The following is a 23,653-nucleotide window of genomic DNA, read 5'->3' on the forward strand; positions in this document are numbered from 1 at the left end:
AGCATGGGGTAGTGGAATGGATTGCTGAAGGGTGCCTGGAAGGGATAAAACTGGCTAGAACAGGAATCTTGAGCCTTCTCCACTAGGTTGCAGTACTGCAGTTTTTCTTTCCTGGGCTACTAGCCTTGTAAGCTCATTGAGAGTCTTGAGTTTGTTTCTTGAGATGAGGTTTTTTGTGAGTTTGATTTGTTTCTGGTAATTTGGTTGTGAAGCTAACATGCACCACGGGCAAAAGCACAGGAAGACAGTAATTTCATCAAGTCATAAAAGACAAAATAGGCTTATGTAGAAGCCCAGTTTCGGGTCTGCTTGCTAGCTACATGTCATCTGCTGCAAACAGTGGGCGGTGGGCCAAAAGTGCTTTCCTGCTTGAAACCACAAATTCTAGTCCCGCTTCCTGTATAGAGTCCAAGAATTGTGCAATGAAACCCTGATTTCACTGACTCACTATAATCCACAGTCATAAGTTTTCCAGTTATAGTTCATCAGGAATGGAGGCTACAACTGTTGGTGGCTGTGTTGCCATGGGTGTTTGGTTTCTTATTTGTAGGGTCAAGAAGACCTGTAGTTCTATTGTATAAAAGAAAGCTGGAGCTCATCAAGGTTAGCCTGTATTAGAAAACGCAGGATGTGGGTTTAAGAAAGACTACAGTCCAGCTATTATGTTTAACTGTGTAAGCTACGAGGAATGGCAGTTGAAAGTTTAAATTATCGTGGATGTGTTTTGAAACAGCAGTGCTGGACAAGTTAATGTGATTTGAAAATGCTACTTTGCAGTAGAACTATTTGAGAGACTGCTGGGAATATAAACTGCAGTTCCACCCTCTAGATACAAACCTTTGCTTCCATGGCATCCACTACTGTGTTCAGACAGAGTCTGGTGTGGGGAGAGTCAGTGACTTTGCTTTTTCATTGTCTAGATGAAGTTGTAGATTAGTATTTTCAAAGCAGTTGCAGTTTTTAGGGGCCTGTTTTCTGTTTTCTTTTCAGTGGGAATTGGATGTTAATTCCCTGAGGCCTCTTTCAGACTGTTACTGTATTTTAATTTTTAAAATGTGTCTTATTAAGGTAAGGTTTAAAGAATTTATTTTATTCTTGTCACATGAATGGATAGTGATATTAGTACAGTTGCTGTTTTTGTTGTCATAGAATGAGTCAGCAAAAGCTTTTGAATCATTATACAGTGGTAAAATATCAAAGGACAGTTTGCATGTTAAGATTTTTACTTTGCCTGGAATAACTTTTTACCAGGCCTGTCAGATGGTCACATGTTAATAAGTTAATGTTTAAAGTATGGATCTGCTCTGCATAATGAGAGTGCAAGAAGGTGTCTGTTTTAGTCAGCTGTTCTACTTCATGTGTATTCAGACATTTGCTTTGTTCAGTGACAGAATGTTTAGTTTAGCTCAGGTATGAGTATGCATTTGTTCAGTATTGGACATCAACACTGTGGTGTCCACCCATACCTTGCAGAAACCTTCAAAGGCAGTCAAGTTGAGCAGGTGTAACAGAAGTCATAATTGGCTTTGTGGAGCCTTTTTTTGGTGTGTGTTAACATGGGGGAGTGGGAGGTAAAGCAGAGCTGTGTTAGCAGAGCATCAGGCTGAGTTTTTTAAGTTGTGTAGTTATAAGGACATTTGGCATGGAAATTAAAAGTGTAAACAAAAAGTGCTGGTGTGCTGCTAAAAAAATGTGGGTGTTCTCAATGTGGAAAAATGACACTGTTCCTTTCCTTCAAAAACAAAAAAGGTTGATAGAAATTAGTTACCTTGAGGTAAAATGGTAACGTGGGCAAGGTGCTTCAATGAAACTAGCTTCAGATTTGCTGTAATTAATGTCAGATCTACAAGTTGGCCTGCTTGAATTACTTCACTCTGGTTAAGAATGCTTTCTCCTTTTCTCCCTCCAGAAACCTGAGCTCGATCTAAATGCTAGTCATGTGTTTCAGTCTGATTCACACTGTTTCTCTCCACTGATTTGTCTAATAATAATGTATAGAATTGACATAATTTTACATTTTAGGTATTGTATTGAGTTACTAGAGGGAATACAGTGGACTAGTTTGTGTGAATATGCTAGGTGTTGGGTATGGTGGAATATTCTTTGTTTTTACAACTTCAGGTCCTTCTTGATGCTTAGATATAATACCTTTGTGATATCACAATGTCTAGTATTATTACTATGAAGTAAAACCTCTGTTTTACAACAGTAAAGCAACTACTGCTTGTACTCCATGTTGATAAAAAGGAAGAGTTGGTGCAGTAGGAGCACTGGACAGAAATGCTCCTAACAGGTGACAAAGTATTTTAACTGTAATGAACAGGCTGCCCAGAGAGGCTGTGGAGTCTTCTTCTCTGGAGACTTTAAAGACCTGTCTGGATGCCTGTCTGAGTGATCTGCCCTAGTTTTTGTTCCTGTTCTGGCAGGGGGGTTGGACTCTATGATCTTCAGAGGTCCCTTCCAATCCCTAACATTCTGTGATGTCCTATTTATAAGTTCAGTTTTACAAAGTGAAGATTTAAACAGTTCCAACGTTTATTTTCTTACAACTGTCTAAATGTATATGAATTTCTGTAATAATCTGATTTCCTTTATTCCCATTGCTGTTGATAGGTTATGTTTAATTTGAGGCTTTGAGGTGATACATGCTAGATTGACGTTTATGGTTTTCTTCATTGTTCACGCTGTTTTTCATTACCATGATGCTGTAGCACCTTATTCCTCAAATTATTTGCTGCCAGTAAGAGTGGTGAGAAGTCCTATGAAAACTACATAAATGAGGTCTGTGGGAGTAAGAAAGCAATTGCCAGTCATTTTTCTTGTTCTTTTACTGCCTGAATTTAAAGAAACGTCTGGATTTTTCTGTTTACTCTGGGAGAATGGTCTTGCAGTTTAGTTATCCTTAACACTGAGCAACTAGGAATGCTGAAGATAGGTGTTTGCCCAAGAGGATGGCAGAGGGTCACAGATCTTCCGCCCTCCTTGACTGCATTTCACGATGCAGACAGGAGTGACTGGTGCCAAACTCTGACCAAAGGCTCATAATCCTCCAATATTGGCAGAGATCATGTGATGCTGAAGACTGGATTATTCAACTTTTGATTTTTAATTTTTTTTTCCTCAGAAGAAACATACTAGATGCTGACAGCTCAGATGTATTTAAAATGTTTTTGACCTTCTGTTCTACAAATGGATAGACAATTTGCTTCCCCCGCCTCAGCACAAAAATTGCAGACCTGATCTGTTAATGATGTTATAATTGACTGTTGACACTAGTCTGCAGACTCATTTGCAAAATGTCTTGCATGTTAACCTAGGTTTTGTGTGGTAGTCTTCTGTGAGCGAAGAGTCAAAACCAGAGGGCTTGGTCCTGCTTATACCATGTCGTTTCAGAAGTCACAAGGTTGTGCTGAACACAAGTGAAGCTGATGAAGAGACCTCACTCTTGTTTGGCGTCTTGTTTTTTTAATGTAAAAATTCCTGTTATCCAAAATTGGCTCAGTATTCTTGACAGTTTTATTACTGTGGCTGTAAAGAGATCTGTTGTGCATTTTAGATGATGCATGTAGAGGTTGTTTTGGGGGTCCTGATGCATTGGCAGTTGCATTCATGTCTTACTTTGGTATTGTTTTTCCAGATCATCTGAATAGCATTAAATGCAAGTAGGGAGAAGGAAGTGCATAGCCTTTGAGGCTTATAGACTAGTAATATTAGGTAGTGTTTGGTTATGTTCTATAAATGATGTTCTGCTTCCTTAACCTTGTGGTCTAGAAATGTGTGACAGGGCTTGGTTTAAGATATGAGTGATATGATTTATTTTAGGTAGTCCTGTGAGGAGCAGTGATTTGGACTTGATGATCTTTATGGGTCCCTTCCAACTTGAGATATTCTGTGATTCAATGAATATTGCTTATACTACAGATAGCATGAGCCTTCTAATGAGAATTAAGTTGTCGATCACACTGTCATAATGTATTTTGGAAAATATAATGATACATGAGTTCCGGTAAGTGACTACTCTTTCATTTGGCACAGTACGATAATCGTTTATTCTTATGCATTATCTTTGTACCAAATTGTGAGTATTTCTGCAGGTTTTTTGTTACTTTGGAATGCATATGAGGAATAATTAACCAGAAGAATGCAAAATAGGAAGCAACTGTCTGAACAGTTGCTCTGCAGGGAAGGTTCTGGAGTTTATAGTTGTTAAATGAGTCAACACTGTTACATGAATCTTTTCCCACATGGATTTCTTACTTTTTCTTGTAAATAGGAATATAGCTTGCAGGATGTGGGGTTGTTTATCCTGTTGTTCCACTAAATATAGATAAGAACTGGTGTGGAATATCTTGTCCAATTTTGAGCCCACACACTTACAAGATGTAATTGGTTTTGAAAATCCAAAAAGAGGTGGGAATGATTGGAGTAGAAAACAACCCTCAAGGAAAAATTAGCCCTACTGCAACCCTTTATTCTAAGGAGAACACCTATCTGTTTGCATTGTCTGTTGTGGGCAGGTCAGCGAAGTAACAGGATATTGAGACACTGGAATAGATTTTGGAAGAAAGTCACTGGAGACCTTAAAGAACACACTGTATAAACATATCAGGAATAATTCAGGGAAGTTAACCACTTTGGGGAGGAATGGACTGAGTGACTTTCTGGAATACTTGCAAGTCTAAATACTGCCAATATAAATGTTGATTTAAAAGTTTTTTCCTCAAGAGCTTGAATTAGCTCTGTGTGTAGACTTTTTAACTAGCCAAGGGCAACCTCCTACCCAAACACAAAGGCTTTTTACCTCTGTCTATAAAACTTCAAAAAAAATTTTTTTGCCTCTTCCTGTGCTTTAAACTCTTCTAATTATACACTTTCTAACCATAATGCAGGGAGATTTAAATTTTTTAGTCCTACCTGTTGTAAAATGTAATTATTAGTAATTAATTGAAATATTTTATTTTCCTATATGGAGTGAGAATTGCTTAAGATGTTTGGGAAGTTTTTGAAAGTAGTATGGTCAATTTAATTTTAAAATGTTAAATAGGGTGAACTTCTGAAGGACTTCCTAACTGCATGGTATTGTTTTAAAAATGCAACTGACTAGTCTTGTAGAATAAATTTATCTGACTTTCTTATAATACAATAATTCCTTAGCATTTTTCTTGTCTATCTTCCTTTTAAGCTTCATGGATTTTTGCTTTTGGTGTGAGCATTTTTGTAGAGAATAATAGATCTCAGTCAGAACTCAGTCAAAGCATAATCTGGTTACTATTGGCTAGGAATGCAAGAAGGTATATAACATGTTTTGTTGTTTTCATGAGGGACATTAGTTTGAGTTGGAAGGGACCTTCAAGATCCTCTAGTTCCAGCCCCCCTGCAGGAGCCTTCCACTAGACCAGTTTGCTCAGAGCCCCATCCAACCTGGTCTTGAACACTTCCAGGGATGAGGTTTCCACAACTATGCTGTGCATCCTGTGCAGATGTCTCACCACCCTCACACTGAAGAATTTCTTCCTAATATCTAATCTAAATCTCCCCTGTTCCAGTTTTGATCCATTACACCTTCTGCTATCCCTACAAGCCCTTTTAAAAAGTCCTTTCCCAGCTTTCCTGTAGGCCCCTTTCGGGTGCTGGAAGACCACTGTAAGGTCTCTTTGGAGCCTTCTCTTCTCCAGGCTGAACAGCCCCAACTCTCCCAGCCTGTCTCCATAGGAGAGGTGCTCTAGCCCTCTGGTCATCTTTGTGGCCCTTCTCTAGACTTGCTCCAACCTCCATGTCCTTGTGTTGGGGGCTCCAGAACTGAACACAGTACTCCAGGTGGGTTCTTAAGAGAGCTGAGTCAAGGGGGAGAATCATCTCCCTTGACCTACTGGCCATGCTTCTTTTGATGCAGCCCAGGACACAGCTGGCTTTCTGGGCTGCAAGTGAACATTTCTGGCTCATGTTGAGCTTCTCGTCCGCCATCATCCCCAAGTCCTTCTCCTCCAGGCTGTTTTCGATCCATTCTCCACCCAGCCTGTATTTGTGCGTGGGATTGCCCTGACCTAGGTGCAGAACCTTTCACTTGGCCTGGTTGAACCTCATGCGGTTTGCATGAGTCCACCTCTCAAGCTTGTCAACATCCGTCTGGATGGCCTCTCTTCCCTCCAGGGTGTTGACTTCACCACACAATTTGGTGTCATTGGCAAACTTGCTGAGCATGCACTCAAGGACACGGTCCATGCCTCTGATAAGTATGTTAAACAGCACTGGTGCCAGTACTGACCCTTTGGGAGCACCACTTGTCACAGGTCTCCACCTGGACATCGAGCCATTGATCAACACTCTTTGAGTGCAACCATCCAGCCAATTCCTTACCCGGGGAGTGGTCCATCCACTGGTTTTGATACCAGGATGTTGAGCGGGACAGTGTCGAAGGCTTTGCACAGGTCCAGGTAGATTATGTGAGTTGCTCTTCCTTTGTCCACAGATGCTATTACTCCATTGCACATTAGGCAGGCAGGATTTGCCCTTGGTGAAGCCATGTTGGCTGTCACCAGTCACCCCTTTGCTTTCCTTGTGCCTTAGCAGAGCCTTCAGGAGGATATAGTCTGTAGTTCCCTGGGTCTTCCTTTTTCTCATCTTGAAAAAGGGATTTGTTTCCTCTTTTCCAGTCAGTGGGGGTTTCTCCAGACTGCCCCGACTTTTCAAATATGATGGACAGAGGCTTTGCAACTTCATTGGCCAGTTCCTTCAGGATCTGTGGATGAATTCCATCAAGTCCAATAGACTTGTGCACCTTCAGTCCTTCAGATGATCACAAACCTTCTCTTCTCCTACAGCGGGGAGGTCTTCCTTTTCATAGTCCATGCTTTTGCCTTTAACTGGGATGGTTTGACCAGAGCCGTTGCCAGTGAGGACTGAGGCAAAGTAGTCATTGAATACTTCAGCTTTCTCTATGTCCTGAATGGCCAGGTCTCTATTTTACTTCTGAAGCAGGCCCACAGTTTCCTTCATTTTCGTCTTTCTGCTGACATACCTGAAGAAGCTTTTCTCATTGTCCTTAACATCCCTGGCCAGGTCCAACTCTCTCGGTGCCTTGTCCTTCCTTACCTGATCCCTTGCTTTTCTGACAGCTTGTCTGTACTCCCCCAAGGATACCCCTGCTTCCACTCTCTGTATACCTTGTTTTTACATCTGTGTCCAGGAGCTCCTTGCTCATCCATACGGGCTCTCCTGCCAACATTCCTCTTTGCTGGGACTCATTGCTCCTAGGCATGAAGGGGGTGATCCTTGAATATGGACCAGCTTTCTTGGTCTCTCCTTCAGGGCTTTGTCCTATGGTACCCTTGCAAGCAGATCCCTGAAGAGATGAAAATCTGCTCTCTTAGAGTTGAGGGTAGTGAGCTTGCTTTGCTCCTTCCTCTCCACGCTAAGGATCCTGAATTTAATCATGTTGCTACAGCCTAGTCTCCAATTAAGTCTTACATGATCAACCATCAACAACATCATGTAGCTATGTCATATGTTGAATGAGAAAGCAGAGCTGTGTGAGAGATAACTTAGCCTATGTGGAAAGGAATGCTAGTTTTGATACATGGAAGGTAGCAAAAATATCTCTAAGAAGAGAGGATACTTCTCTATTTGATTACACCAAAAGTGTAGACAGATTTATCATACTTGTGACATTGCATCCTCAGTCTTTCAATAATGGGTGGCTTCAGTGGTGTGTGCGTGTGTGTATATATATTAGTGTATGCTTACTAGTATGTAATTATGTAGATGCTTTACTGTGTGTGCGTATATATAAGTAGTATATGTACTAGTACCTATTTATTGTTACAGATGCATGCCCGATTGAAGCTGCAGTAGTCTTTACATGGAACCAAATTTTTGTTGCTGCTACTTATATATATAGTGATCTGTACGAAAAAGGAATAATTTATTAACTGTCTTCATATGGATATAAAAAGTCTAGAAAACTTATTAAAGTATTTCTAGATTGTGTAAAGCAGAAGATACAGTGCAAATGGGATAATACATTAAATATGAACAAAGCAGCCTGTCCTTAAATTATTTAAAAGTTACAGTTAAGTATTCGGTTTCACAAATGTATAATACTAACTTTTTTGTTTAGTTCAAGGAAGAAATTTCTAAGCGTTTCAAGTCCCACACTGATCAACTTGTGTTGATATTTGCTGGAAAGATTTTAAAAGATCAAGATACTTTGACTCAGCATGGAATTCACGATGGACTCACTGTTCACCTGGTTATCAAAACACAAAACAGGTAACCATAATGATGAGTGATCTTTTGTTTACCCCTAAGAACTGAAAATACTCTGAATTCTTAACAGTTTTTTGGGCAAGCCTAGATTTGACTAAATAGATTTAGTCCCTGTTGGTGCAGCCTGAAATTACAGTGCTCTTTTCTTTGGTGTGTTTTGCATTTTAATTGGATTAATGTTTCTAAATAAAAGTCTCTTGCTTTTTTGTTATTTAGCTGTCTGGGTTTAGTGCTTGCTTTGTTTTGGCTCCATAATTCTCAGATAATCAGCTCTTAACTGTCCATAGATAAGTTGCGAAGCTTTTCTTTTCACACATGAAAACTTGCAGTACATCCTAGTGTTCCGGTAAAACAAGGAAAGGAATTTTGAGAGAACGGGTTTAGTGCAGCTAATTTATCTGGATGAACTGGAAGTCTTGGATTTTAAAATGTTATTTGTTTTGGTTAGGCAACTTTAAAATGACAATGAGAAAACTACTTCCTGTGAAGTGCACAGAAGGAAAAGGCTCAACTAAAAAGTCCTTCCAGTGAGAAGGGTAAACATAACCCTCGGTTGAATCTAGCTTGCTTAGTCAATAACATGTTTGTTGTTCTAGACTGAAATAAAGAGTTCTCACATCTGTTCTTCTTAAGTCTTTTTTGTTTGTGGTGGGGAATTCCTCTGGTGCGAAAATGTCATATTATGAAGGAAAGATAGGAAACACAGGAAAGAAAAGAAATACACTTTCACTTTCCAGGCCTCACCATGTCAGAAAGGCCTATTAATGATGTAATTAGATTTAGGCACCGGTTGAAATCAGCAGCATTAACATTAAATGTAGGTACTTGTTGAAACTGATGTCTTGAATTCCGTTTTCACATCCTGGCAGGACTATCTTGTCTGTTCTGGAGTTGTGTCTCTGTCAAAACACTTCTGTTTGCTCTGGCAGATCTCTCTCTTCCCAGCCTGAGATTTAGGCCTGACAGTCATCCCAGTCTTGTATACAGCATTAGCTAATACTGCAGTTTTGTGCTCCATACATCTAGTATTCTGCTGTTGTCCTGACTTCTGCTTTTTTTGCCTGCAGTCTTGAGTGTGGTGAAGAGGCTTCATAAGTAATGACAGCAGGATGCTTGTTGCCTGGCACAGTCTTCAGAGGGTTCATAAGTTGGATCTTCACTAACTGTACTGAAATACCAGTGCCAGTCTTTCCTACCTTCTTGCACTTTTTAAGCAAAGGAGCACCCATGTGCAATGGCACATTTATGGCTTTTGGGGAGTTTTAGGTTTCCCTGCATAGGTCCTATCAGCATTCCAACCCATGTCTCCCATCTCTCCCACCTTTTGTGAATTATTTTAGAATAGTTATTACCACTAGAATGTTTTAATCGTGTCTCAGGAAAGGAAGTACAAACAAAAAACTACAGACCCTTTGCTTGTATCTACTCTATCTTCAAATGAGGCAAGTGTTTTAACCTACTAGCTTTGCTCAAATGAACTAAACATACGCACCTAACACGTGCTAAAGAGAATTTCCAATGTAGTCAAAATCATCTTTGAGAAAATATAACGTTGTCCTGAACCATCTTAATATTCTTCTTACTAAAATACTTCATTTTTATGCTTGACCCAAAAGGCAAGACTTCAAACAAGCTGCTGTGGCCTGGCAAATGCTGATTTTCAGCCACAAGTATCAAGACTGAATAGTTTCCAACCACTTCATGCCATGCCATTTGCTTTTCTGTCGAATGTTGCTGCTGTTGTTGCTGCCACGTATGTGAATAAGCAAAAGCTTTTTCCAGAACTAGATCTGAAGATAACCTTTTCCCTTTGAACAAAATTAGATTTTTAACTTCAATTAGGAATCCTCATATATCCCAATCAATCCTTATTGAAAAAATATTGTATTACTGTGCTACATTTTCCAGAATGATACAGGGTTCCCATGTCATTTTATAACCTGGCCTATGCAGTGAGTAATTAGCAGTAAAACAGTAAAGATACAATGAATTTCTGAATACAAACTCCCAAGTCAACACCTGTAATTTTTTTTCACAAGTGACAGGAGGGGACCCAATGGCAAAGTGGGTATAAAAGATGATGTGCACTTTACAGGAATTTCACTCTCTCAAAGACTTGGGGCCAACCGACTTGACATTTAAACCATTATCTTGAGGTTATATGTCTGCAGTTTCTGCAGAAGCACTATGAACTGCAAGTTTCAGTCTCATATACTTTTCTGTCCTCCTTTACAAACCTTCTTGTCTGTTACATGAAGAGGTACAGTTGCTTCTAAAAATAGTTTCTCAGTAGAAAAAGCAAAATAGAGTTTTATGCTTATTAATTTCCTTTTGCTTACGAAGGAAAGATTTGTGTTCTCTAGACCAAAGGAAAACAAGTATCTCTAGCAGAAGATCCGTGGTCAGTATAAAGTCTGTCGTCTGACTCACTGAAGTTAGAGCTCCTTGGCTAATGATAGTTGTCTTGTGTTCAAAGTTAGCAGTTGCTGTTAGTGTTACTGAGTATTAGCGCTTGTTGTTCTCAGGAGCCCAGAGTTACACTCAGATGCCTTATGTCAGGGCAGTTTATGTCAAAGCTAGGTGTCCAGGTATTCCCATTCCTGGATTGTTATTGTCTGTCTGGAAGACTTCTTCTAGATCAGGTTTTTGTTCAACAGAATCTGTATGTGTTTTGATAGACTTTAAAGTAAGCAAGAAAGGAGTTAAAATTAAACTATGCAAAACCAAGTGAATGGATTAAGGTTTTAAAAGATCTTGGGGATTCAAATTAATCTGTCCTCCTTCACACCCAGAACATTAGTAAGAACTTTAATGAGGTAATTTGGTTCCATGGCATCCTATATCTTCATGACTTGGTATGGCATGTTATATTTACCTGCTTACACAAGCACACAGCTCAAATCAGCAAGGTATATCAGCAGATTGAGACTGCTTAAAAGCTAGATGATTTGGTGAAAGAGCTTGCTTTCATTATTTGTTTGGTTTCTGTCTTTAGTTTTGGTGACTGATGTTTAACCTGGAGTCTGAGAACTCTTAGAAACCTCAGGAAAGCCTCTGGCCTAGAGGCATCTCTCTGGCTTGTTGTTTTGATTGCTTTGCTTGCTTGGAATTTTTTTAGGTGTGTGGCTTGTTTTTGTTTTGTTTTGGTGAGGCTTTTTTTTGGGTGGGTTTTTTTGTTGGTTTTGTTTCTAGGATTTTGTTGTTGTTCTTTCTGGCCTTTGTTTTCGTAAAAGGTACTCTGAGATGAAATAAGGTATGAAATTTAGTGGACTGTCAAATCCTGGAATCTTAGGGCGAAGTCTGAATTCTTCATTTCTGCAAGTTACTCTAGGCTGTAGTTCTGCAAATACAGGCATTTGAGATTGATTGTTGGAACAAGCAGGGAAAGCTGATACAGGTTTCTTTTGACTAGAGGTAAGGTTATCTTTACACAAGCTCAGTTCATTGATCTCTTTTACTACATGGCAGGCACCAGTGTTTGTGCCTCAGCAGTACAAAAGTCTGTTGAATATAGGACTTGGGCAGTCTTTACAGCCTGTGCTAAGTTATGTTGGCTTTCAGTTTTTATATGTTACCTTTTCACTCTGTTCTTGAAGGTTATTAAGTTTCTGATATTTGTCTTTTAAAAAAATCTGTCATTAAATCTTGCTATGCTTTATTTCTTTAAGCCCCAGGCATGTAATCAGTAGTATTTGATTATACTGGAATAAGGCAAAGATCCTTTAAGCAAGGACAGAGGAAACAATTAATTTGTGGGCATCACAGGGATAGGATGAGAAACTGGTAATGGCTGCAGTGGTGTCCATCCATTGTCTTAATATTTCAAAGTACTGTTCAAAAAAACTGACTTAACAGGTGTGTGAGAGATTTGTTTGCAGGAAGCCATCTAGAGATAATAGTGTGATTTTTGAGAAAGAATCAAAATGTAACTTAAGATTCTCTGGTATGATACTACTCCTGTATTTAATGGCATTACTTACATTTTCCTGTTAAACTTTTAAACTTGATTTTTTAGATCACAAGACCACCCAACTCAACAAGCAAACACCACCGGGAGTACTGCTACCACATCAACATCAAGCAGTAGTACCTCAACACCAGCTTCAACAAATAGTAACCCTTTTGGCTTGGGTAAGAGTATTTGTTAGGTAGCATGGATTCAGGTAATTGTCCGTGAAGCTTTATTCTAATGTAGACAGAACTTTAAAAAAAAACAAACAAACAAGCACACCACCCAAAAAAAACTTATTACAGATACCTGTGGAATTGCTTGTAGAAGGTTTCTGATCAGTAAGTTATCAGAGGAAAGTTATTTCCTTAATTTTATATGCAGAACTTCAGACATACTGTTTCACCATCAGTAGTAAAGTGCCACTGATTCTATTTTCTGGCAGTATGGGTAAAGGAGCTCCTTCCAGTGTCAGTGTGCTCCTGAAAAGTGCACCTGAATTGCTGTGAGGAGAATACTGATGTAGTTTTTAACTGTAAGATGAAGCCAAGATCTGGAACAGAAGTAACAAAATTGCTGCTAATTTTACAACTTGGCATTGTCAGTCTTCTCTTTCATTAATAAGTAGGCTACAGTCTATTGACTTAAAAAGACTACCTGTTCCCATAATCAGAGTAGGGTATTTGATTTATTCTTTTTAACTTACTTTCTTTTTGGGGTGAGGAAGAAATAGATTTGGAGAAGATAACCACAGTAGGCAGTTGCTCTTTTAGGTGTAAACTGATCTTCAGACTGACTAGTATGTTCTTAAATGTTTTGTTTGGACTTGGCAGAGGAGGGGAATTCAAAGCATAATTAGTTATTGATGCACTAGTAAGAAGAGGAGGTCTACTTTTAATTAGAATAGGAAATATGAGTCATATGGAAACATCTCTCTTGGTCTCTTCCAATCAAGAGGACACAGATAAATCATTGCTATAAACGCATTGGAAAGTGTTGTGGGGGGTGGGCGCATGGACACAACAGCATGGGACATAAGGTCCCAAAACTTACCTCTTGTACCTTAGCTGTGGAAAATGAGAAGAAAAGCTGCTAAAATGGTGTCAAGTTATTTTCAGATGCAGTTAGTTGGATTTTTAGTTAGAAGTTTTGTTATTTAAAGAAGCAAATTCTTAGTGGATAACACCTTGACAGCCTTGCAAGGATGGACTTTCCATTTCTTTTTGTTGCTTTGAAGTGTGGGATATGTTCCAAGTATTTTGTATTTAGAATCTGGATGTGTTCAGAAGTATATGAGATGGTGAAAGTAATTTTTATTTTTTTTCATCCTCTTAAAGGTGGCCTTGGAGGTTTGGCCGGTCTGAGTAGCCTGGGCTTAAATACATCAAACTTTTCAGAGTTGCAGAGTCAGATGCAACGGCAGCTTATGTCCAACCCAGAAATGATGGTTCAGATAATGGAAAATCCATTTGTGCAGAGCATGCTTTCAAATCCTGACCTAATGAGGCAGTTAATTATGGCTAATCCTCAAATGCAGCAACTGATACAGAGAAATCCAGAAATTAGCCACATGCTGAATAATCCAGATATAATGAGACAGGTATGTAGAAGGATCTCTTAAGTTCAAGAGCTTTGGTTATGCTGTAACTGTGAACAACAGAGCAGGAATTCGATGTGCTTAGTTGAATGCTTCAACATTCTTCAAGTATTTAGGCTTTAAAAAAATTCCACGAAAGTTGCTATAGGCAACTATTGTTTGTATTTCTAGTTGTTAATGTCTAATAAACAATATCTATAGATACTGATACAGACTGATAATGGAAAAAATCTGCAGCATAGTTTAAAAAGATACTGAAGACTGTAGTCATATCATCTGAGGTCAGAGTTGGATGTCCTTATGTATGCTTGAAACCTGTTTAGCCAACAATGAGTTTACTGAAAGTAGTGGTTCTCCAAAATACTGCACATTATCATTTTATCTAACTATGGGTACTTCTAAGTGCTTTTAAAGTTAGATTGTATGGAGGATACGCTGTGTGGCAGAAGGTATCAAAAACCAAATAGATGCTTTTGAAAATGTAGGTATTTTAAAGTTCCTATTATAGGCTGCCTGTCGTAATGATGTTAGAAATAGTAGGAGTATATTGTATTGAAAAAAATGAAGATGGAAAATAATAGTTTATTCAAGCTTTTTCTTCTGTTTAGCCAGTCCTTCCTGACCCCATCACAATAGTGACATTTGTGGCAGCATGTCTATAAATATCTAAATATCTAATTCTGTTGAGTCCCACTAAGCTGACTTCTTGATTTGGCTTAATCATAATTTTGAACTGGGTTAGACAGCAATAACTGACATATTGCCAAATACTGATGTTTTCACTTAAGAATGGATTTCTTATTAATACAGATTAAATGTTCCACTTCCCTAGACTCTAGAACTTGCTAGAAACCCTGCAATGATGCAAGAAATGATGCGAAACCAAGACCGAGCCTTGAGTAACCTTGAAAGTATACCAGGTGGATACAACGCCTTGCGACGTATGTATACAGATATTCAGGAGCCTATGTTGAATGCAGCACAGGAACAGGTGAGAAAAGATTGCAAACACCACTGGAAGTAAACATTTTTTAAAAATAAAAACATGTAACGTAAATTTCCAGATGTGAACCTGGCAAAGCATGTATTGAAGCTTGAAGTTACTATGTGACTCTTTCTTCTTTAGAGGAAAGACCTCTAAAACTTCTGTGCTCTTCTAGGCTTGAAGAAATACAGAAACCACTTTGTGAGTTTGAGAAGCTGTTTTAAAGTTAATGAATTTCTGTATTACTTACATTTGAATTCCTTTAAATCTTTGCCTTAGCATTTTGAGGTCCAGGAATGTTTTTTAAGAGTGTGTGTAGTCACTTGGAACCTAAGATGGGAAGAAAAAAAACCTTTGAAGTTGGAAACCAGTTTGCAAGATCTTACTGTGAATGAAATACCAGTGTAGCAGCATCACTACTTTAAAAAATAAATGTGATGCAGGTTTTTTTGAGGTGCTGGTGTCTCTCAACATTAGCATCTTTTCAGAGTACTTACAGTGAATTACTGTAGAATGGTGAGTACAACTGATAACTGATCAAAAGCCATCACCATTTATCTTTAGGTGTAATTTTGGAAAGGTATCTTACCATTTATAACAGATTTTCAAATGGTTGACTTTAGTAGATGGTTCATGTTTGTTTTCCTTGCTTTGTAGTTTGGAGGTAACCCATTTGCTTCTCTGGTAAGCAATGCATCACCAGGAGGGGACAGTCAGCCATCTCGTACAGAAAATAGAGATCCTCTACCAAATCCCTGGGCCCCTCAGTCCAGCTCGCAAACTGCCACAAGTACCAGCACCAGTGGTGAGAACGATGGCAGTAGTAGTGCTGGAAATAGCACCTCTGGCAGCTCGGGACAGAGCTCAACTGTACCAAATTTGGGACCTGGAGTAGGAGGTGTGTTTGTTATTACAATTGTATATATTTGCACATACTTGAGAGTTTACTGAAATGATTCTTTCACTGGAAAGAGATTTTTTTTTTGCATCAGAGTATTAATTGCTATTTACTTTTATCTACTTTTGTAGAACATTTGACTAGTATCCAAGTCCTCTGTAGGAAGGACAAACATGAAAAGTAAACTGGGAGTGGTAATAGTACTTGTGTATTGCCTTAAAATAATGAAAGGTCAGTAATCTTTAAATGAATGATAGTATCTTTTTGGTTTAAAGGCAACTGTGAAAATAGCTAATAATATAGGTACTTGATGGGAATGCTTGTTGGTTACAGCCTCTGCCTTAGCTTCTAGAGCAGATGGGTCTGTAAGCAGAACCACATTGAAGTGTGCTTCAAAGAATAAAACTCTCAGAAACCAAGTGGTTATATTGTGGTTTTAGGGAGTCTAATCTGTCTGATGATAGTCAGGATGTCTACTAAAGTGGCCTTTTACTTTTTTTAAGCTGGCATGTTCAACACACCAGGAATGCAGAGCCTATTACAGCAGATAACAGAAAACCCACAACTTATGCAGAATATGTTGTCTGCACCCTATATGAGAAGCATGATGCAGTCATTAAGCCAGAATCCTGATCTTGCAGTACAGGTAAACGTGTTTGGTGCAGTAATGTGTGTATTGAAGTTAAAGACATACAAAACCACAAAAAAAAACATATACAGAAAAACAAAAAACCAAATCCCAAAACAAAAATAAAACAAGCAAACAAAACAACCCACAACCCCGAGAGATGAGTTTATGATGTAGTTAAATTTTCACTTGTGCCAACATCCCAACAGTTGTCTCTAGTCAACCGCCTAGATTTTAATGTTAATGCCGAACTCCCTGGAGTTACTACCTACGTACATTTAACAATTTGTTGCAGTGAGATTTTTCAGTTTGTAGTTGGACATTATGCCAAGCATGCATCTAAAATAACTTAGAAGTTTGTGTGCATTTTATACAGTCCTAAATTTTTGATCCAGCACTAGGACCAATTAGACAAAATTAATATTTGGTTGTAAATTAAGCTAGATGTGCCAGTTAAGAAATGCCTCCTCTAGCTCAGGAGGAGGAAGCATAGGGACTGGAGTTGGTGTCATATCTACATGCTCTTCTGGTTTTAATTTCTCTTTTGTGACCCACGCTCACTGTAAAAGTGCAGATACTGTTTATGAATGGTATCGTAGAAGTTCTTTTGAATTTTACTTAAAGCTGTAATATCCAAAGTCAAATCCTGGACAGAGATTTTTTTAAAAAACATATATTTTTTCAGTATTAAATATTCACTTGGAAAATATCCTTGACTTTGGGTGATGTTTACAGGGAAACTGTCACTTCGATCTGTCATGGAGGCTGAGCAGAAAATTATTTTCTTGTAATACAAGTGAAGTTGTCATGGCAGGTATCTGGCAATGCATTAACTTAAAAAAATCAACACTGAACAGAACGAAACAGCAACAAAAACAAAAGCAAAACCCAGTCGACCCCTGCAATGTGTTTAGGCTGTTGGTTCATAACAAATTCTGGCCAAAGGAGAAGTAGATTTATTATTATTATGTGAGGTTATTTTCATAGACTATTTCCCTGTCACTACTTGTCTTAAAACTCCCTCTGTAGTTCTTACTGCTTGGTCTTTGAAGGTAAATATTTTTAATCCCATAGATGATGTTGAATAATCCTTTATTTGCTGGAAATCCTCAACTTCAAGAACAAATGAGACAACAACTTCCTACTTTTCTTCAGCAAGTAAGATGAGATACAAGCTGTTAATAAATGCAAATCAATTAGCAATAATTTCAATACTCACTACTAGAATAAAGTTTCACTATGCTTTTCACGTGCTCCAAGCCTGCCTTAAGTATTTGGTAAAGATATTATGCTGCACATTGAAAGACCCAAGTTATTAGCTAATAAAAAAGAACTGGATTCTGAAGCTTTTTGCTCATAAGTGGTGTCCTGAGGCCGTCTTCCCCTTTTAACAGCATTTTGCTGCTACAATATGTAGTAGTACTGTGCTCTCTAAATAGGAGCAAGCAAGATTTAGGAACAGAGGACAATAGTGCTTGGGTTCCATCATTAGGCAGTCCTTATGAATCAGAGTAAGTGTGTGTTGCCAAGATCTGATTGCATGCAGGTGGTTGTATGAGTAAAATTATTGCATGCATGAATTACAGTAGCAAGTTCAGTGTTCAGAATAAACGGTTCAAATTGTTTCAACGAAGGCACAGGAGGAATAATTTGTTTCCTTTGAGCATCTCCTTTTGTCTGTATCGCCCTGTGGTTTATCTGCACAGCTAGTTTTCTGTGCTATTCAGTATGTCAGGTCAGATGATCAGCAGCATTAGCAGGTGAATTAAGTGGAGAAATACCTGTGTATTCTCAGAATGTTGACAACATTGCAGCTCATGGCATTTGTTTATATTATGGGAGTTGGTGACAGAAGCCATGGAATGTTCCTGTACATATGGAAGGCATCTTTTTCAATAAAGGGCAATTGCCCAGCAGAGGTAGAAAAGAATTTGTGCTACTTAAAATCTAGAATTAGTAACATTAATGTAGACAAGATCTGGGTGAAGTAAGTGCTCTAAGAATTGTTGGGCCACCATTTCTGTAAAACAGATCCAAAATTTGGACAGTAAGTCAGGATTTAAATATTTTCTTAAAGTAGTTGCACCAGTTTTCTTTAGGCAATTCATAATGTTTTCCTCTTAAAAATTTGAGGAAACTTGGCCACCTAAACATTTAGTTATTCTCTGACTTAGCTATCAGGAAGACGAATGTAGAATACTAACAACTTGCTGTACCTAAGTCTTGTTATGCACCCATATTTCAGACCAGTTTTTCATGTTGTATTCTGCAATTCTGCTCTGCAGCAGAGGAAATTTGACCTTAATCTGTGCATTTCTATATGAATCCAATACATTTTTGGAGCAGAAGGAATTAGATCTAGTTTCCAAGTGAAGGCTGCTAAGATTAGTAGTCCGTCTACTATTTGAAGTAGGTCTGACTATCAAGACTGTGTCACTTGTGACTGAAACACATTCTTCACTTATGTGTGGCATCTTGAAGCAGAGGCAAGCATAAGCCATTAGTTTTGGTTTTGTATCTACAGTAGTCAGGTTTCTGGACATTTAATTTCAAAAATGAAAAGGACTTGCCTTTTAAATTACCTGTGGCTATGAAAGCCAGTTTTTAATTGAAGTCACAGTAGAGGGAGATCACTTGAATGTTATGCATATGCTTGCTAGTGTGCTTTGTAGTGTATTTGCAGTTCTCTAGGTTGAGGGCACTACAGGTATGAAGACAGGCAGAAATATTCATGATCAAACTCCTGTGGTCTGAAATTAGTTAGGGGAAATAAACGTGTAGGTTTTTTTCTTGCACATCTGTTAGTCAAGTTACATTGTGTTCAGCATTGTTGCTTACCAGTAGTATAATACAGGAGACTACCTCTGGAATAATGTGGTATAATACAGTCCTATGGCTTTGAAAGATGGTGTGGTCTGCTAGAAGAGATAACAAAAAATACTTTTTCCTTGTGTACTTCTTGTTTGAAAGGCTTTGTCTGCATCTAGAGAGTTCATTGATGACCTCCTATGAAAGTTTTCTCAAAAAAGAATATTTTCATGTAAATATTCAAATATAAAGTTGAAAAACAAGTTCTGAAATTATGTGGGATTCTATAAAACATCTAGTGACAAAGATTAACTTTGAACACCTGCATATGGTTAAGAGTTTCTCTCCTTTCTTAGATGCAGAATCCTGACACGTTATCAGCTATGTCAAACCCTAGAGCAATGCAGGCTTTGCTACAAATTCAGCAGGGCTTGCAGACACTAGCAACAGAAGCACCGGGGCTTATACCAGGGTAAGGATTGGTTTTGCAGATTTAAACTTGAATTTTCTCTTCTGTTATGTTGTTCATTCTTTTTCAACACATTTACTCTAGTTTTTACTATAGAGTCTTCCTTCTGCTTTTTTTTAGTTTAAATAAGCTTTTATAATTTGTCATATTGTTGCCTGCCACGAACTTTTAAACAGTGATGACTCTCATCTTTGTCTTATTGCTTTACTTAAATTGTCCTCCCCTCTTTGGCAGGATATTTACTTGGTAATTAAATAATGAGAAGAGACAAGCTAGTATTTATTATTCAAGTGGTGTATTTCTTTTTCTGTAATTTATGCAGATTCAGTCCTGGTGTAGGTGGATTGGGAAGCACTGGAGCTCCTACAGGGTCCACTATACCTAGTTCTGTTCCTAGTGAAAATACAAGTCCAGCATCAGGAACTGCTGAACCTGGTCACCAGCAGTTTGTCCAGCAAATGTTGCAGGCACTTGCTGGTGCAAATACTCAGGTAAAGTACATCACTATATTCTAGATTTGTTTTATTATTACTTTTTTTTTTCATAGTATGCTGCTAGAAGGGAGGCTGAGGGGAGAATTCCCTGGATACTTCTGGTCAAGGCAGAGAAGAAGAGGCTTAAAAGTAGTGTTGCAGCTGTGTGAGTAAATGCTGAAAAAACACCAAATTTGAGTAAAAGTGTCCTCTGAGCAGTTGGTTTTTATACCCTTGAATTTCTGCAATGCTTGGGAAGATTGATACAGATTGAGGTGGTAAAGTTCCCTGGCAAGTGAAGTGTGGGCTCAGGCAAGAGAAAAAAATTAAGCATGTTGAATACCATTACCTCTGTGTTTTTTTTACTGTATTGCTGGCTGTTGCTCTCTAGCTGTGACTAAGCCCCTGTCCTAAGTTTGGAATAGCCGCACCCTGGTTATTTGAAGCCTAAGTTTGCTGGATGGCTTCACTGACATCCTGCTGGTCCAGACTGCAAGTGAATTTTTTTAACATACTGAGTGTGATCAAGGCTTTGCATAGAGCTCCAGAAGTCCAGCAAAGCTTGCAGCTTGATGGGTAGCTGTAGGGTGGTGAGCAAGACTGGCTTCAAAGGATACATGCTGCTAACTCTCAAGAGTGCTGTGTTAAACAGCAGCTTTACACTATGGTACAAAGTAACGGCAGGCTGCTGGTGGAAAAGGGCATTCCTGCTTTTTCTGCCTCTTGGCCACAGCATGAATTCAGCTTGCAGATCTGACAGCTTCTTTCTCTTGTTGAACCACTAACCCATCTTGGTGGGTGCCACTTTGCAGAACCATATTCTCATACATTTTTGGCTTATGCTGTCAAATCTTACATACTGAGTCAAAATTCTGTTTAGCTTTGCTTGGGGCGAGTGGGTAGTGGGGGATGGTTTTTAAAGTTAATCTTACATCTTGACATTGTATTGGTTTGGAACCATATGCAGATTTTAAATACTGGTAGTAATCTCTTTGATGTATGGAACTGTTGAACTGAACAAAAGGAGAACTCGCATTAGCCACACAAGTTTTGTGTTGGTATCTAAATCAACTCATTGATTGAAAAAAGTGACTTCTCAGGATTATTCCCGCGTATTATTTTCTGATAACTGTTCTGACTAGAAAATGCCTCTGAACTGAAGATCAGCCACTGAAAAGACGCAAAATATTGCCATGCGTTTTTGTGAGCAGGATCATCCCGTAAAGCACAACTGTCAGTTTACCTTAGACTGAACCTTTCTAACAATTAGAATTTTTGTAGTTTTAGTCAACAATACTTGGAGCACTAAAAAAGAGGTGATTTTTATGGCCAGGAAAAAAAAGGCTCTAGGCATTGCTGAGAGTGACATGATCATAATCCTTGCTGTTCCATGATACTACCTTGAGTTCTGTTTAATTTTAAAAAATACCTATATGCACATCTTTAATAAATTGTTCATGGGACATAAATTTACCCTGTTTAATTTTAATTATTTTTTGTCAAACAAGCAGCTTTGCCTGTAGTTCAAGAATATTATGTAAGATATGAAGGTTCTCTCACTTGTTAAAATTCAATTGCAAATTTAATTTATCTCATCATATAGTTTGAGGATCTTAAAAGTGATGTAGTCAGAAATCAATAAAGATGGAGAGTGGTGCAGAACCAACTATGTTTTTATCCTATACTTTGATAAATGTGTGTTAGGCTTTTATAGCTTGAAATTTTGTTTTTAGCAGTTGCAAAATCCAGAAATTAGATTTCAGCAACAACTGGAGCAGCTGAGTGCAATGGGCTTTCTGAACCGTGAAGCAAACTTACAAGCTCTAATAGCAACAGGAGGAGACATCAATGCAGCTATTGAAAGGCTGCTTGGCTCTCAGCCTTCATAGCAGTGTTTCTTTAACTTGAAAAAATATAATTTATTTTTGATAACAGCTCTTAAATCTTTAAAATATTTGCTTTATTTCATTCTGACTCTTTGGATTGTCTTACTCGAACTAAAATTGGTCTGATGCATTTTAAGGTGGAGTGCAGTAGTTTTCAAACAGAATCAGTGCATTTTCACTCTTGTTGCATGCATCACACTTCTTTTGCTCTGCATTATTTGTGATTTCTTTTTTTTTTTTAACAATATCAGCTTTCACAGTTGGGTGAACGGGTTTTGTCAGACCTACAATTGTCCAGTTTATTTACTTCTTAAACATTAGCCTTCTGTAGTAATTTATGTAGAATAAAAATTAAAAAGGAAGCAAATTAATTGAAGCTACAATTCGTGGGTACCAATACTGCTTATTGTGGTTTTTGGCATGTACTTTTTTTTTGCTAGCAAAGTGCTGTAAGATTTTTACCACTTAAGTAATCTTTCTTTTTTTGCTTTAATTTGTATAAAGTATAAACACAATATATATACAATGGAGACAGCTCATTTCTAGAGATTGACACATTGCAATAGGATGAGATTGCAAGCAATGCTAAAAGTAAGGAAAAAACCCAAGTAATTAAGACCTGGTTTTGGTGTAGGATCTTCCAAAATCTTTGGTAATCATCTCAGCAAAAGTAGTTAAGCAAGTTCAGTTAAAATATACTAGAATTACTGTTCTGGTTATCTTTTTACATCTGACTGTACAGAAACTTGCATTATTACATTGTCTCAATATTCACAAAGATTAACTGTAAATTACCTTTACCATTGTGCAAATTAAAGGGGCACTGCTTTGTGCTCTGGACCTGCTTCTAATGCTTTTTGGCCTGTTCTGTTGAGATCCTAACATGAATTCTGATTTGTAATTGGAAACATTTCAATTCATGGTCATGTGATACTCTTAATTGCTTTTAACCACCATGTAAAAATAACTGTATATCTTTTAAGTTTTTATTGGTAGTTACTTCTCTTGTGCACAGGTAATAAATGAATTAAAAAAATCTTTAAGCGCCATGTCTCCTTGTGTTTGCAGTTGATGATTACCTAGAATTCAAGATGACTGACCAATTCAAGAGCTGGCATTTGAGTGTGAGCTCTGGGATTATTCACCAACTCTGGACTAAGATCAGTAAACGACTCTTGAATTGTGAGGTGGAGAGAACAAAGTGGGAGGCATGTGATGTTGGAAGACTACTGGTTTAGATAAAGTGGGGGTAGCAGAATAAAAGGCATCGCTTTGTGTGTTATTGAATCACATATGCCTTTTATTGGTCTTTCATGTCAGTATAGTCGTGAGCATGCTCACTGAATTCCTGTATTGCTTTTGAACACTTGGTTTGAACAGTCTTTTTGTTTTGATGGTACAAGTGTAAATTAACTTTGCTCTAAAAAATAATTATTTGCAAATGGTTTTAAATTACTCATTTTAACTCAAAATTTTTAATCAATTTGACAAAGCAAAATGATAATGTGATATAAAGGAAGAAGTTGAGCACACTTCAGCTTATAGTGAAATTTTTTGGCAAAACCATGGATGCCATTTCGTTGGCAGTAACTGTTGTATTCTTATGACAGAAGAGAAATTTCACTCACTGTCTGGTTACCTTGTCTCTTACTTTTGGGTAAGTAAATTTGTCAAATACTGCTGATGTGTTGGGGA

The 23,653-nt window shown here is 38.0% G+C and overlaps 1 protein-coding gene across 5 annotated transcripts in view; it reads left to right on the top strand.

The window, feature by feature from the left end:
- UBQLN1 (ubiquilin 1) overlaps nucleotides 1-23,410 on the top strand; it is a 29,554-nt gene extending 6,144 nt beyond the window's left edge. Inside the window, exons 2-11 of one of the 5 annotated variants that reach the window (XM_051642843.1) lie at nucleotides 8,117-8,268; nucleotides 12,281-12,396; nucleotides 13,552-13,814; nucleotides 14,644-14,802; nucleotides 15,454-15,694; nucleotides 16,198-16,340; nucleotides 17,397-17,480; nucleotides 19,487-19,602; nucleotides 19,922-20,090; nucleotides 23,027-23,410. In XM_051642843.1, coding sequence (XP_051498803.1) covers nucleotides 8,117-8,268; nucleotides 12,281-12,396; nucleotides 13,552-13,814; nucleotides 14,644-14,802; nucleotides 15,454-15,694; nucleotides 16,198-16,340; nucleotides 17,397-17,480; nucleotides 19,487-19,602; nucleotides 19,922-20,090; nucleotides 23,027-23,041 — 1,458 coding nt within the window. In that variant the 3' untranslated portion in view covers nucleotides 23,042-23,410. The other 4 variants (XM_051642840.1, XM_051642837.1, XM_051642842.1 and 1 more) reach the window with 4 other exon arrangements.
- The last annotated feature ends 243 nt before the right edge of the window (nucleotides 23,411-23,653 follow it).

This window comes from Apus apus, chromosome Z (assembly GCF_020740795.1).
Source record: "Apus apus isolate bApuApu2 chromosome Z, bApuApu2.pri.cur, whole genome shotgun sequence".
NCBI classification, from domain to species: domain Eukaryota; kingdom Metazoa; phylum Chordata; class Aves; order Apodiformes; family Apodidae; genus Apus; species Apus apus.